Raw genomic sequence first — 14997 nt, forward strand, 5'->3', positions numbered from 1 at the left:
GTTATGTATCGTAAGTGCGCAATTACGATACATAACGTCTAAAATTGAAGAGAAATTTATGTATCTATAAATTTTGCATAGCTGGCGTGTTATTGACACTCTACAATTCTCATTATACACTCCAAAATTTTTATATTTGGAAAGAAAAATACACTTGTCAGGAGCGCAAAATGAGATTTTTGGAGTGCAAATAACAGTTCCCTTATTTAAAACTTGTCAGTTTAGTCTTCATGCTAGGCATGAACAGTTTCTATTTTTTTATTTTTTTTTTGTCAAAGGATAGAAATGTATTAAAAGTCAAATACAAATGGAAACATTTGCATCTTCAGCTAGAATATTAAACAAAAATTGAGGCGGCAGCCATAAGAAACAAAGGTAGGTGGCGTAGGTTGGGTCTTGCGCGACTTTGCAGGAATTCCAAAGATGGTGGGAGGAAATGGTGGGGACTATTTCTTGTCATCAGATATGGCTGAGGCGGCAACCATAAGAAATGGACTGCATATGTGTGTTTTAAGGGGATTTCATGCGTTCGGGGAGGTTCTGGAGGTGGAGTCTGATTCGAAAGGATTGGTTCAAATGTTAAATAAGGAGATTCAAGCTGATGTGTTGCTGGAGGTATATTTAGTTGATATTTGGAATATAATGCAGTCATTCCAATCGGTGAAGTTTATCTTTATCCCTCGACAATGCAATCGTGCAGCCCATATGGTGGCGGTGTACGTTCTTAAGCATGATGAGAGTTATGGTTGGGATGAATTAGGACGAACAGTTTCTATTCAATGGCACAATAAATTTGAGTTGATTAATAAGGGTTCAAAATTAATAAACAATTTTCTTGAAATTTAGATTGGGGTATTTAATTAAACCACTATTAATTCTTGATATACTTGATACTTGTAGGCATCTTAGAGAAATATTTACATCGTAGACACTGTACACATTTCTATATACCTCTACTTTTTTTTTTTTTTTTTTTTTTTTGTAAATCAAGAAACTTTGGTTATACATCTCTACGGGCTTGAGAGGCTGAAGAAAAATAATTTCGAGAGTTAGAGCTTATTAGCCACCATTTTCTTCATCCCCTTAGAAAAATATGTACATCATAGACACTGTACGCATTTCTATATACCTCTACTTTTTTTTTTCTTTTTTTTCCTTTTTTTTTTAAATCAAGAAACTTTGGTTATACATCTCTACGGGCTTGAGAGGTTGAAGAAAAATAATTTCGAGAGTCAGAGCTTATTAGCCGCCATTTTCTTCATCCCCTGCCCCTCGATCAAGGTTAGTAGGCCAGAAGTTGATTTGAACTTTCGAATCTAGCCAAGAAGTTAAACTTCAGAAAACACAATTTAATAAACAAATTCCAAATTCGTAGTTTCGAAAACTTTGAATTACAAAAATTAAAAGAGAACGATAATTGAAAATATTAATTACTAAATTGATGGAGTTTTCGCTTTTGGAGAAGTATTTGTTCGAAAGATCTGATCTTCACCAATTTTTTTCAATGATTTTATCGATCTTTTTCTATTTAGAATGAACGAAAACTACACATTGAACTCTTGAAAATGAAAATTGGCCTTCTTCTGATTATTATTCATCTATAAATACTGGTGGTATGTGGGTAAATGCGGTTGAACCTCCCACCAAACTCAACTCATGGGATTCCATTAGACCATCTCCAACCATAGGGGATAAAGCTTAAGAATTTAAGCCAGAAAATTTTAAGCCATTACCCATAAACTGTTTTTCTCTTCCAACCCTTATGACTCAAAATTTTAGCCTAAGATTACTAAATAATGATTTAAGCCTAATATTTTTTCTTTTTGGTAACTTTTTTGAAAATAAAATTTATGTAGATCATCCTAATTTAGTTTTATGAACATTTTAATCTAAAAAATATTGAAATTCTGATAGCATTCTGCAGAACAATGCCAACAAAACCAGCGCACGTCAACACAGACCAGCTGGCATCCACATTGATTTTTGTGAATAGCATGGGAGGAGAAGCCCATATGGACGCATGAATAGCTTCCATTCGAAGAACAAGGAGCTCCTGAGTCATTCTAACTGCATTGAAAAAAGCTCCAGCCAGATGGAGATAGCACATATTACCTACGTAAGGTTGATTTGACTATTATCGTACAATAGATTGCACCTGGCTTTCCATATGTGCCAACACGTAAAGGCAACATACTAAATGAAGGACAACCTATCATCATTAAGACCGCCATGCACATTTGAAGCAGACAGTATCCACTCCAACCGGCTCGAAACCTTACTCCTCACAATCTGGAGATTAAGAGCACCACCAAACCAGATGGGTTCCACCCAGGGGCATAATAACAATAAGTGCTCGATCGACTCATCCTGGTTATGACATATCGGGAGCAAGGTGGATGGTTTTCCACGTGAAGCTTCGTTTGAGTTTGGAGGCATGAAAGTGGAATCATTGCAATCCGATCACGACGGAATGGCATTCCCTTTCATGCAACCACCTAAGATTGATTTTTTCCTTATATATACTTTCTTCCTATCTCTTGGAGTATATTATGTATAGCAAATGATTTCAAATTTCAGGGACGGAATTTTTTTAAGGTGGGTGGATTGTGACAACCCATCCCTAATTTTACGATTTTATTAATTTTAAATGAGTGAATTGACCAAAATGCCCCTAGAAGCGAGGGTGTTGACTTTCGTTGACCAGTGCATTGTGAGATGTATGAAACATTCTTTTAACGTATCCTCATAGTGCTCGTCACTATGAACGTGTAGGTGCAAGTGGAATCGAAATCAAAGCTATGGTTAAAATTTTACTGAACTACAATCGTAAAGGGTGTTTTAGTAATTTCACGTTTATGGGAGATAATTTGGCTTTGTCTTTTGGCCTTGGGATGTGTGCCACGTGGAGCCCATACCCCATTGCTCCCTCTCTTCCGTGTTTACCATCCTCCCAACCCTTCTCCTATTGGTCATTCTCTCTCTCATTTTTTTTCGACCCTCTACTCAATTGTTGCCACATATCATTTTCCCTCCTCATTTCACTCTTTAAACTCTCAACTTCTTGTTCCTCACTCCCTCTCCCTCACTCTCGATATGAACTCTTTGGACAGGCACGGACTAAGGAGGGATTTGTGTTGGTTTGATTTTCCGACGAGTTTCCTCCATCCACGACCAAGGTAAGCTTCGAGACTCCTCAAACCTTTCTTATAGCTCGATCTAATCCTAATTAACCCTGAATATCATCTTGGTGAAGCTGGGAACTCAAAAACACACAGGGACGAACTTCCCAGATTTTCCAGTGGCTTTCGAGCCGTTTTTCGACCATGGTCGAGGAAACCAAAGGTATATTTCGATTCCTTGTCTTCTAAGATTCGAGTTGATCTATTGGAAGGCTAGGTTTAGTGGAGTTTTGGAGTGGTCAAAACTGGGTAGAATACCGGCGGTTGCAGCAGCAACTGGCCGGAGAAAAAGAAGAAAAAGAAAAAGAAAAAAAAGGTTTTAGGCCTAAAGCCCAGTCCAAATTATTTGGCCCAAATCCTTAGCCCAACCAGCCCAAACCTTTGGGCTAATGTTCTAGCCCAGCCTAGTTCCAAAATGGGTTTGGAATATTTTGGGAATATTCTTTGGAATATTCTAGGTTGAGTTTTTCGGAATTTTCTCAGGAATCCTCCTAGGCTAATTTCGACGTCCTGAGTCCCTTTTTGACATCCATTTAGTGAAATTCCAAAGTTTTAACATAGTTGACCATCAGGGCGTCTTGGTTGACTTTTTAGGGTTAACCGTTGACTTTTCGTTGACTTTTTACGAAAATTGCTCGGGACCCTCCTTAGCAAATTTCGACACGTTGATTTTGAATCCATCGTCCATTTCTCCAAATTCAAATGTTTTAATTGAGTTTAAATAATGGGTCTCAATATTATGCATAGGTGCGATTACTATCGGAGACTCCAGCTCGCCTAGTTCAAACAGCCGTGACCTCGAAAGTAACTGTGAGTGGGTCTTTGCTTTTAAATATTATATAATTATTTAGTTTCCATTTATACATTTAAAAAAGAATTCCCTATGCATGCTTAGATTAGACTAATGCTTATAAGAATTAGCGAAATAACGAAAAATTACGAAATTATCATAAATCTTACAGGATGCACAGGTATGCGTACTTTTATGGGGTTTTCATTACGGCTATGATTAATATTTTATTTATTACTATTATGTCGATGTGAATTATCAAATTACTGTAGCACAACTATATTTATGTTATTTGCTCATTATTTGCTGCACCGGTGTTAGTACTCGCTGGGGCCAGGACCAATCTTTTACGTGTATGTGCACATCACATCGTACGCTCCCTTTGGATCCATTGTAGGTACCAATCCTGTCCTAGATTGCTATAGGTAATTAGGACTCGTATGTGCTGCGCATAACGCCAGTCTTCACGTGATTATAGTACTAAATCGTATATCATTGTTGCACCCAGTCATACTCATGTCAAAATATCTCTACATGAACTCGCGTGTCAACATGTGTCGATGAGCACTCAATACGATATGTTTGCTTATGCGAGATTGTGTGATTATGGATGTCATGTGTCTACTTACTAAATATTGTGCCGTATTGAATTCTTGAGATATTACAAGCTACGGTAAGCATTTTCTTACTATACGTAGTATGTATATTTTTTAAACTACACTTGTTTTACAGCGAGGGGTTATAATGTTTTCAAAAAGGTTTTTATAAGACTTTATTTTTAGGCCCACTCACCCTTGTTTTTCGCCCCTCCAAGTTTAGTAGCTGCGCTTTTGTGTCGACGATGATTCTTAGCAAATCTCAGTATAGGTGGTTACCTTCGGTGGTATAATTCTCATCTTACTTTACTGTACTTTACTTATGTTCTGACATCACGTGTGAAATAGCTTCATTCCTGCTCATAGGCGCACTATTATATTTAGGTACTTTTAAGTTTAAATTTATTCACATTTTCCACATCACTACACTTTATGGCTTAGTCACCCTTCGGGTGTCGGCAAACATAGCTTGATTCGGAGTCCAAGTGGACATTCCATGTCGGGGTGTGTCATGCTCTGGTCGATCGTTTTGATCACCAGAAAGACATTTACTTTCCCTAAGCAAGACACGATTGGCAGCATCTACGCTTCCAAGACTTTAAGTCCGTGAATGAATATAACTATGAAGTTTGTAGAATCCGAGCACTGCTTAGTTTCTGTAAAGTGGACTTAACAAATGCAAATCTCTTGGAAAAAACCTATTCAACCTTCCATGCCACCAATATTGTCTTGCATCAACAATATAGGGCACATAAGTTTACCAAATTTTTCGGATTTGATCTCTGTTTTACTTTTCGCTAAAAAGCAAAACCAACTTTTGATGAAAAATCATCAAGCTTGACCCACTAGCTCGAACGCTGTACTTGAAGCGCATGCGACCAATTATAGCAACCATAAACAACGAAAACATCGTCATGGCCATGGTAATGGGCAGGAAGCCCACCCACGAACCCCAAGTCAATAGAGCCAAGGCCCACCCAAAGGAGGAAATTTAACCCAGAAGAGCCAACCCCTTGCACCTAAGGCCCCAAACTTCAAGAATAAGGGAAAAGCTACCGTTCAATCGGCTTTCACTGAAATGGACATGTGTTACCGTTGTGGATCAAATGATCATTGGTCACGCGTATGCAAAGCTACCCTCGAAGCTATCACTAAGTATCATTCCCGTCGTGAGTCTAACTTTGCCCATGTGGAACATCCCGAAAATGCTACTACATCTATGGAGATATCATATTTTTAGGAGGCGTCAACTTTTATGGATGAATAAGTTTTATTCTTGTAGACATATTTTAGGGCGTTTTTACCCCTAGTGGCAGCCACTAGGAGTGGCTGAACCCCCTCCCCCAAATTTTTAGGTTTATTGTTTAATTTTTGGACAATTTTTCTAAGTCTTTGAAATAATTAGTTTGGTTTTGGTTTGTTTTGAATTATGGATATTATTTATCGATTGATTAATTGAATGAATGAAATTATATTTATGCATGTGACTAATTCAATTAATTTATTTCTAGGTATGACTAGTGGGGAAGTTAATTGTTTGGCTGATAGTGCTACTACGCATACCATATTGCGTGAGGGACACTATTTTACTAACTTCGTACCTAAGAAAGCACCTATGACAACCCTCTTAGGCTCATCCAACCTGATTGAAGGATACAAAAAGGCTCATATAATGTTATCTAATGGTACTGTCTTAACCATTAAAGATGTCATCTATTCTCCATGTTCCAGAAGAACGTTGCTGAGTTTTAGAGACATTCGAGATAATCAATATCATGTTGAAACTACTGAAGATAGTGGTTCTGAATTTCTTTGTATCACTTCTTAGGAGTATGCCCAAAAGCATATTCACGAGAAGTTGGAACGTCTCCCGAGTGAATTGTACATCATAACCATTCGCGGCATAAAGACCCACCATGTGGCTGGCCCTGAGCTCGGGTTCTAGGGCACTTTGTTATTTTGGCATGATCGTATGGGACATCCCGGATGTGACATGATGAGCCGTATCCTCAAATCATCACATGGGCATCATTTACCTCCCTACGTTGGATTCCCGCCATGCAAAGCTTGTTCTTTAGGGAAGTTGAATACTCAACCCTACAAAGATTATTCACAACCCTCCTAAGTTTCTTCAAAGGATTCAAGGGGATATTTATGGATCTATTCAACCCATTTAGATACTTTATGGTGTTAGTTGATGTATCGACCCGTTAGTTACATGTCTGCTTATTGTCCATACGCAATGTTGCATTTGTGAAACTCCTAGCACAAATTATTAAGCTTAATGTTCACAACCCTGATTATCCGATCAAGTCGATTCAACTAGATAATGCTGAAAAGTTTACATCACAGACTTTTGACAACAATTGCATGTCAGTTGGGATTGAAGTCAAACATCTTGTACCCCATGTTCACACCTAAATCGACCTTAGCAGAAGCTTTCATAAATCACGTTTAATTGATAGCTAGGACTTTGGTTATGTGAACCAAACTGCCGGTATCTACCTAAGGTTATGCAATATTGCACACAACTATGTTGATTCACCTGAGGCCCACCGCTACCTAACCTCATTTACTGTTACAGTTGGTTACAAGATACGAGTCTGACATCTCGCATTTACGTGTGTTTGGGTGCACAATCTATGTGTCAATAGCGCCGTCACTACGTACCAAAATGAGTATTCAGAGAAGAATGAGAATCTATGTTGGTTATGATTCACCATCAATTATTTGCTATTTAGAGCCCTTGACATGAGATCTTTCTACCACACATTTTGCGGATTGTCACTTTGATGAGACAGTTTTCCCGTCGATAGGGGAGATAAGCATGCTAACGTTCCTGTAAAACGCCGTGAATTGTCGTGGTATGCTCCCACTATGTCTCATTTAGATCCTTGCACTGCCCAGTTTGAAACTGAAGTGCGATGTATTTTAGTTCATCAGAACATTGCTCAAAGCATGTCGGATGCTTTTACTGATCTAGCAAAGGTGACAAAATCATATATACCCGCTGCAAACGCACCTACAAGGATCGACGTACCAAGAATACGCCGTAATACCGCCTGGGAAGGTCAAACCATCCCCGAGGATGGGGCGATCGCACTTTACACACGGCCCAGTACATTGGTAGCTAGCCAATCATTTACTTATACCCTGAACCGTAGCAGACCCCCTGGTTCAAATGATTCACAAACTAGTGACCTTAGTTTGAATTCGACCATCGCTCACTCATCTGTTCCAATGTATGGGGTTATTCTAGATTATGGTGATGTCTTAGATAAGACAACCTGACCTCTCGAGAATTACGAGATTTCGATCCACTACGCAATATTGGATAAGGTTTGGAATCAGAATGAGATCATCATCGACGATGTATTTGAGTACACTGTAGCTACTGACATCATGCTTAGCGATGACATTGAACCACGTCCCGTTAATGAATACCGACGTAAAACTGATTGGTCAAACTGGAAAGAAGCAATCCATGTCAAACTCGGTTCACTTGCAAAACATAAGGTGTTTAGGCCTGTAAACCCTACTCCATTATATGTGAAGCCTGTGTGATACAAGTGGATTTTCGTAAGAAAGTGTAATGAGAAGAAAGATCTTAGAAAAACTCTATATTGTCTCACCCTGGAGATCGAGCATTGTTCAGATGGAATCCTAGTACATCAATCGAACTACACCCAAAAGGTGTTACAACGTTTTAATGAGGATAAAGCGAAGACTTTGAGTACTCCTATGGTCGTTTAGACTCTAGATGCTAAACGAGATCTCTTCCGTCCCAAGGAGGATGAGGAAGAGATTTTGGAGCCTGAAGTTCCATACCTAAATGCAATTGGTGCTTTATTGTATTTGGTTCAATGCACTAGACCTGACATCTCCTTCGCTGTTAATCTTTTGGCTAGATACAGCAATGCGCCCACATGCAAACATTGAAATGGTGTTAAAGACATTTTTCGCTATTTCAAGGGTACGATGGATTTGGGTTTGTTCTACGCCCACGAATCCTCTAGAGGAACCGCAGCCCTCTTGGTCATCGGTTTGATTCCCGCCTTGTTTGTTACGCATATGCTGGTTATTTGTCTGACCCATATAAGGCACTTTCTCAAATGAGCTATGTCTTTACCATTAAAGACACCGATATATCTTGGAGGTCTGCTAAGCAAACGCTAGTTGCAACTTCTTCGAACCATGCTCAGATCCTCGCCTTGCATGAAGCATCGCGTGAGTGCTTTTGGTTGAGAGCAGTTATGGACCATATTTGAAGCACTAGTGGTTTTACTACCATCGTTGACCTTTCTATGACGATCTTTGAAGACAATGCAGCATGTATCGAGCAGTTAAAGAAGGGATACATCAAGGGAGACAATACCAAGCACATAACGCCAAAGTTCTTTTATTCTCACCAGCAACAACATCATTAGAACATTGAAGTCAAGCAAATCTGTTCCCAGGACAACCTGGCCGATCTCTTTACAAAGTTATTGCCTAAGTCTACTTTTCAGAAGCTTGTCCAAGGAATCGATATGCGTAAATTATCTAAGTTGAATTGCTTGTAGTTCTCTTATTTGAAAGTTATGTCTCACTCAGGAGGAGTATCCTGAAGCATACTCACTTGATTTTTATGTACTATTTTTCCTATGATTAGGAGCATTTTTCCCACTGGGTTTTTGCTACCTAACGAGGTTTTGATGAGGCACCCATCCTGGGATGATCATACTCCATTGAGTTCACTACTTTCGTCCTGTTTGACTTTTGTTTTAAACATTATGCATACTTCTCACTTTTCTCCTTAATCTATGGGTTTTCATCTACCTTAGGTTTTACCATAGCGAGATTTTGTGAGTTTTACTATCAATGCATATTTGAGACTCGCATTCGCCCGTTGTGTCGCCGATTTCATCAACTGTTCTACATTATCTGCTGAAGATTTGATGTGATGTTTTGTTTGAGTATTTCCACACTTAAGGGGGAGTGTTGGAGTCATATTTAGAATAGGAATGTACTTGTGTAAATCCTAGTGTATCTAGGGATATCTTGGAATATTCCCTTTAGTAGTTAATATCCTATTAGAGTTGTAATCCTATTAGGATAAGGATTTAACCTATCCTACTACTATAAATGAAGGCACAATAGAGTGATACAACACACACCTCACAAAATCTTTCTCTTCTCTCTCTCTTGTCGCCGGTTTCTCTCCCTCTCTAGTCCTAAATACAGTTCAGTCAAATAGGCCTACAACATTTATAAAGTTTTAAGTTAAATTTTATTTAAATAATTTTCTTAAATAATTTTAGATGTTAGATTTAATTTTGGGCCATCAATTTTTTTTTTACCATTAGATTTAATCTCATTTAATCATAGCCGTTAGATTATAAGTAAAAAACAAAAAATGTTTGAAATATTACAGTTTGATGGGTCCAGAATAATTTAAGCTAGTCTTAAATCATGAGGGAATCCAGCCCAGAAATATATTTTTCTACCCATGGCTTATTTTAGCCTAAATGTTGGAGATGGTTTGGGGGGTTTAAAGCTTATATTTTTTTTGCTGAAATGTCAAAATGGTCCTTGTGTTGTAGCCATATGGCGAATTTAGTCCCCGTGTTTTCGATTTGGCTAATTTAGTCCTCGTATTTGTCTTTGTTAGCCAATTAAGGACATTTCATTCAATCTCCTTTAATTAATCCATAAGAAAAATCATATGACAAATAATTATCTTTTCTCTTTACAAAAAAATGCAAATCAATGAGAAATAACACATTTAAGAAATAATACTTCAAATCTGAAAAATGATTAAGGTTGTGACATAGAAAAGAGAGGGAGTAATGTTAGAGAGGGGTTCGAAGAGTTGGGAGGAGAATAATTTTTCTTTTAATTTTAAATTTTATTTCATTTTAAAATATTTTAAATCAAATAAATTATAATTTTATAAATAAGTTTATAATAATTTATAATCTTTTTTACAGAAATTAGATGGAGATGTCCTTAATTGGCTAATAGAGATCAACACAATGACCAAATTGGCCAAATTGAAAACACATAGACTAAATTGGCCCAATGACTAAAACACATGAACCATTTTAATATTTAAGCCTATATTTTAAGTTTTATTTGAAGATGGTATCATGGAGAAAATTACTCATTGCTTAGCAGTTTATCCATAGTGTTTGTGAGGGTTAGCATTTTATTCCATTAGGGACTTTTTGGTTTTCTTTTTCAATTTTTTTTTAAATTTTCGTTTTTTTATTAAATTTTTTTTTGTTTTGTTTTTTTTTTTTTTTTTTTTGGCATTTGCTCAATACAATTTTCGTGCAGTTATTTATTTCTACCAGTTTACCTTGTTTTATGAATTTTTTGAGTTTTGATTGGGAAGAAAACAAAAGGGCATTTTAGGAGTTTTAGTATGTTTACCTATTTGGCCTTCTGGCTTCGTGTGTATATATATATAGAAGATAAAACCCTACATCTTCTTAGTAAGTCCGCCGAGAAACCCCTAACCCTGGTTCGTTGTTCCCCAAGACACAGCGGCAACAACTCGGTGAGTAATCTTTCAGATCCGTTTCCAACTACAGATTCATTTGCATTTCCATTTCCTGTAATTTTATCTGTAAATTTCGAGCATCGAACGAGCTGTTTGATTGTTTTCGTAATTTGGATTGATTTATCCGTCTGGGATACTTTTATTTGTTTGCTGGGTTGTGTTTCTGTTTGTTTTCCGAGAAAATGGAGCACTAGGATAGCATTTTAGTATGATTATCTCTGTTTGGTTGCCGGGAAAGGGATCACTTTGGATGAATAACGTTTTGTTTTGTTTGGGTAGCTCATTTTTGTCTCATTATTTAAAGAAATTCGTTGCTTTTTCAGTCTTTGTTTTCTTAACATGCATGTTTTGATAGAGTCGGGGATTGTTGTGTATATGTTTTCGTTTCTTTGGGTTTCAGCTTGATTTTTCACTGTTACTTATAAAAAGTTGGAAAATTTGGAATGGGTTTTTTTTAGTCTTGTATGTTTATGTTATCCGATTGTATTCAGTGTTGTTAATGTGATATGGGAAAATTGGTTTTACTGTATCATTGTTATTGGTTTGGAATCCGTTGTGTTAATTTCTTTCTATTGCGCTTTTTATGTTTTCATTCATGGTGTTTCTTATTGCCATTATAAGTCCTAAATCTGTCCTTGTATAGTGTTGGAACGTGTTTCAAATTTTCTGAACTTTATGTTTTTAAATTTACCATTGCTCTATTGAAATGAAGTAGAACTCCTAATTTGTTGTCTTCATTTTATCTGGATAAGCTCTGTCTTTGTGCGTGACATGAATAATTTCTTGAGAAGATATTACTTAGGTTGCCATTTTCAACTATCTGTTAAAGTTGGTGTTTGTTGAATGTACTTGTCCTCTAAATGTTCTTCACTTTGTAATGTTGTAGAGATGGGTGAAGAAGTCAAGGTTGTGGTTCCAGAGTCCGTGTTGAAAAAGAGGAAGAGGGAAGAGGAATGGGCCTTGGCCAAGGAACAGGAGCGTGTTGCTGCCAACAAGAAGAAGGCTGAGAACCGGAAACTCATTTACAACAGAGCAAAGCAGTATTCTGAGGAGTATGAGCAGCAGGTAAATGTTGTCAATTTTCATGGGGTTCATTTTAATTCATCTGTTGCATTTCTGTTTATCGGCCTGATTATTCACTGTTAACGTTGTTTTGTTTCCTTTGTGTAGGAGAAAGAGTTGATTCAGTTGAAGCGTGAAGCTAAGTTGAAAGGTGGATTTTATGTTGACCCAGAGGCTAAGCTCTTATTCATTATTCGTATCCGTGGGTATGTCCTGAGTGTTTAACTAAATTGGAGCAGATGTCGTAGCGACAAGTGTTCTCTGTCGTATACCTAATCTCTTTAATTTTCAGTATCAACGCCATTGACCCAAAGACCAAGAAGATTTTGCAACTCTTGAGGCTGAGACAGGTAGCACACCTAACCTGTTGATCTAGTGAAAGAAATATTTATCTTTGTATTAAGGTCCTGTTAGTTTCTTTTTGTATTATTGACAAAGAATGGAGCGCAATGGCGTTCTAGGATTCATATAGCCGACCCCACTTAGTGGGAAAAGGCTTTGTTGTTGTTGTTTGTCTGATGGTTTCACTGCTCAAGTGAAAAAGCTTTCACTTTATCTGCTTGTTGTTTCATTAGATGGCTGATAATATCTTCAAACGCAGTAGAGTTTTAATCTAGAATTTCTTAGTTTCTTATACTCATGTTTTTATCTGCTTGCCTCTGTTCATTGTTGTTGGTGTGCCCATATTGGGTATATGTTTAAATTTGATTTTGTTTTATCTTCTGAAACAGATCTTCAATGGAGTCTTCCTGAAAGTTAACAAGGCCACCCTCAATATGCTTCACAGGGTTGAGCCATATGTTACTTACGGGTGTGTGAACATCTTTCTGTTTCCTTTTTTCTTTATTTTTATAGCTGTAAATTTATCTAAAATGTATGATTAATTTAAGTTCTGCTGATTTCAGATACCCCAACTTGAAGAGCGTCAAGGAATTGATCTACAAGAGAGGCTATGGGAAGCTAAACAAGCAGAGGATTGCCTTGACTGACAACGCCATTGTTGAGGAGGTTTGTACCTCACTGTTGGTGCTGTATGTAATGGCTTCTCGGTAATTGCTGCATCTTTCTAACATGTGCTATTGTTACAGGCTCTCGGCAAGTTTGGCATTATCTGCACGGAAGATCTTATTCACGAGATCTTGACAGTTGGTCCTCATTTCAAGGAGGCCAATAACTTTCTATGGCCATTTAAGCTGAAGGCACCACTGGGTGGTCTTAAGAAGAAGAGGAACCACTACGTTGAAGGAGGAGATGCCGGAAACCGTGAGAACTACATCAACGAGCTTATCAGGAGAATGAATTAGTTGTATGCAGTATTTTATTATTCCAGTCACTCGAGGGTTTTTCGTCACTAGAGGGGATCTGATACTTTCTCCTCTATTTATGTTGAACAGAGTTTTTGCTTTAAGGTTCAAGGCTTGTTTTGTTGTCGGAAAATATATTATTCACTTGTTTTTGAAGACGTAATGCTAGAAAGTTTTGTTGCCTTTTATAATTGTCTTGCTTTTGATGCTGCCTGCTTGTTTACGTCTGTTTCGACTGAGGTTGAAATTTGGCTAGAGTTTCTTCTTCATATGATGTGTTGCACTCCTTTTTCTTTTTCGAGATTAAGTTATAAAACAATGGAAAGGAATTAGATGAAAAGAATGGAGCCCTTATATTCTTGTGAAATTTATCACCGCTGAGAGTTTCTGCTAGCTCAGTTTGAGGTTTAGTTCACTTTTTCACTCTCATAATTGTAGATAATATCGTTTGTTTAAAAAAAATTATTTGTTGGTTACCGTTGTGAATATAATAAATGTATTTCCTGTGAAGCATGTGGTCGTTTGTGGACTTAGATCTTACACCAACCATATATCAAAAATTGTGTGGTTATATTATTATTTTTTTATATATATTTTTCATGTAAAATGAGGTTGTTTTACTATTGAAAATATATAAAAAAAAAAAAAGTTATGGCCACATGATATTTGATGATTAGTTGGTATTAATTGATCATCGAGATTCTCAATAAGGAGATTTGGAGCGGATCTAATTCCATCGTTTATGTCCTATGCATCTGCCTCTTATTGGTTAGAAATCGGAAATATTCGCAAAGAAAACGATTGCCGGCAACTTCTGAGGTAGTTTTGGCCTTAAGGTATCGTTTGGCACGTGGGGCAGGACGGAACAAAATGGGAAGAGGCGTTCCGTCCCACGTTTTATGCGCCTAAAACGGGTGGAACGCGCTGTTCCACGGGATGAATTTTGGGTGAATTTTCGTTCCACCTCACCCTCTGGAATGACTCGTTCCACATTCGTGGAACACAAAATTATAACCTTTTCGTCTCCTTCTTCTTCCTCCTTGTTTCCATCCGAGAGCATCTTTGCTCATTCTCCGCTCCGTCCCGTCCCGTCTGTATACCAAACGATACCTAAAGGAACACTAGAGTTACGGCTGCTGTTGAGGGATTATCAGTAGCTGTATGGTTCCTGCAAATTTCTTAAATTAGTCCATGGCCCTCATTTGATAAATAATTGAATTTGAATGGATAAGATGTAATTTTCAAGGTATGAGATTGATTACTCAAGAAAACTTGTTCCAGTTATCTTCCGAAAGGTAGGATTAGAAGGGAAAATTTTATTTATATCTAGTTCCTTTTTAATCCTCTCAAAAGAAAAATCGTTTCTCTTTTGCATTCAATTGTGAACTTTGAAAGTTATCCATTCCAATTCGAGACCTTGGGGTTTTGGGTAGGATGCGAGGAGGGTACATATATTGGGTGAGAATATTGTTTCCTGGGTAGTCTAAGAGAGATTGACTTTGACTTGGTGAATTGTCTTTGG

General features: G+C 37.4%; 1 protein-coding gene across 1 annotated transcript; it reads left to right on the forward strand.

Moving 5' to 3' along the window:
• The first annotated feature begins 10969 nt into the window (after positions 1-10969).
• On the forward strand, positions 10970-13666 carry LOC126612057 (60S ribosomal protein L7-2-like). The gene is made up of 7 exons (XM_050280359.1): positions 10970-11106; positions 11996-12174; positions 12280-12377; positions 12464-12521; positions 12903-12982; positions 13077-13179; positions 13260-13666. Exons 2-7 carry the CDS (start codon positions 11998-12000, stop codon positions 13473-13475), a joined length of 732 nt encoding a protein of 243 aa, XP_050136316.1. The 5' UTR covers positions 10970-11106; positions 11996-11997; the 3' UTR covers positions 13476-13666.
• The last annotated feature ends 1331 nt before the right edge of the window (positions 13667-14997 follow it).

Source organism: Malus sylvestris, chromosome 17 (genome assembly GCF_916048215.2).
Source record: "Malus sylvestris chromosome 17, drMalSylv7.2, whole genome shotgun sequence".
NCBI classification, from domain to species: Eukaryota; Viridiplantae; Streptophyta; class Magnoliopsida; order Rosales; family Rosaceae; genus Malus; species Malus sylvestris.

Excerpts from the sequence above, each read along its gene's own strand:
- LOC126612057 (XM_050280359.1), top strand. The coding sequence starts at position 11,998 with ATGGGTGAAGAAGTCAAGGTTGTGGTTCCAGAGTCCGTGTTGAAAAAG. Across the intron at positions 12,175-12,279 it reads CTGAGGAGTATGAGCAGCAG|GAGAAAGAGTTGATTCAGTT; the intron begins GTAAATGTTGTC and ends TCCTTTGTGTAG. Across the intron at positions 13,180-13,259 it reads ACAACGCCATTGTTGAGGAG|GCTCTCGGCAAGTTTGGCAT; the intron begins GTTTGTACCTCA and ends CTATTGTTACAG.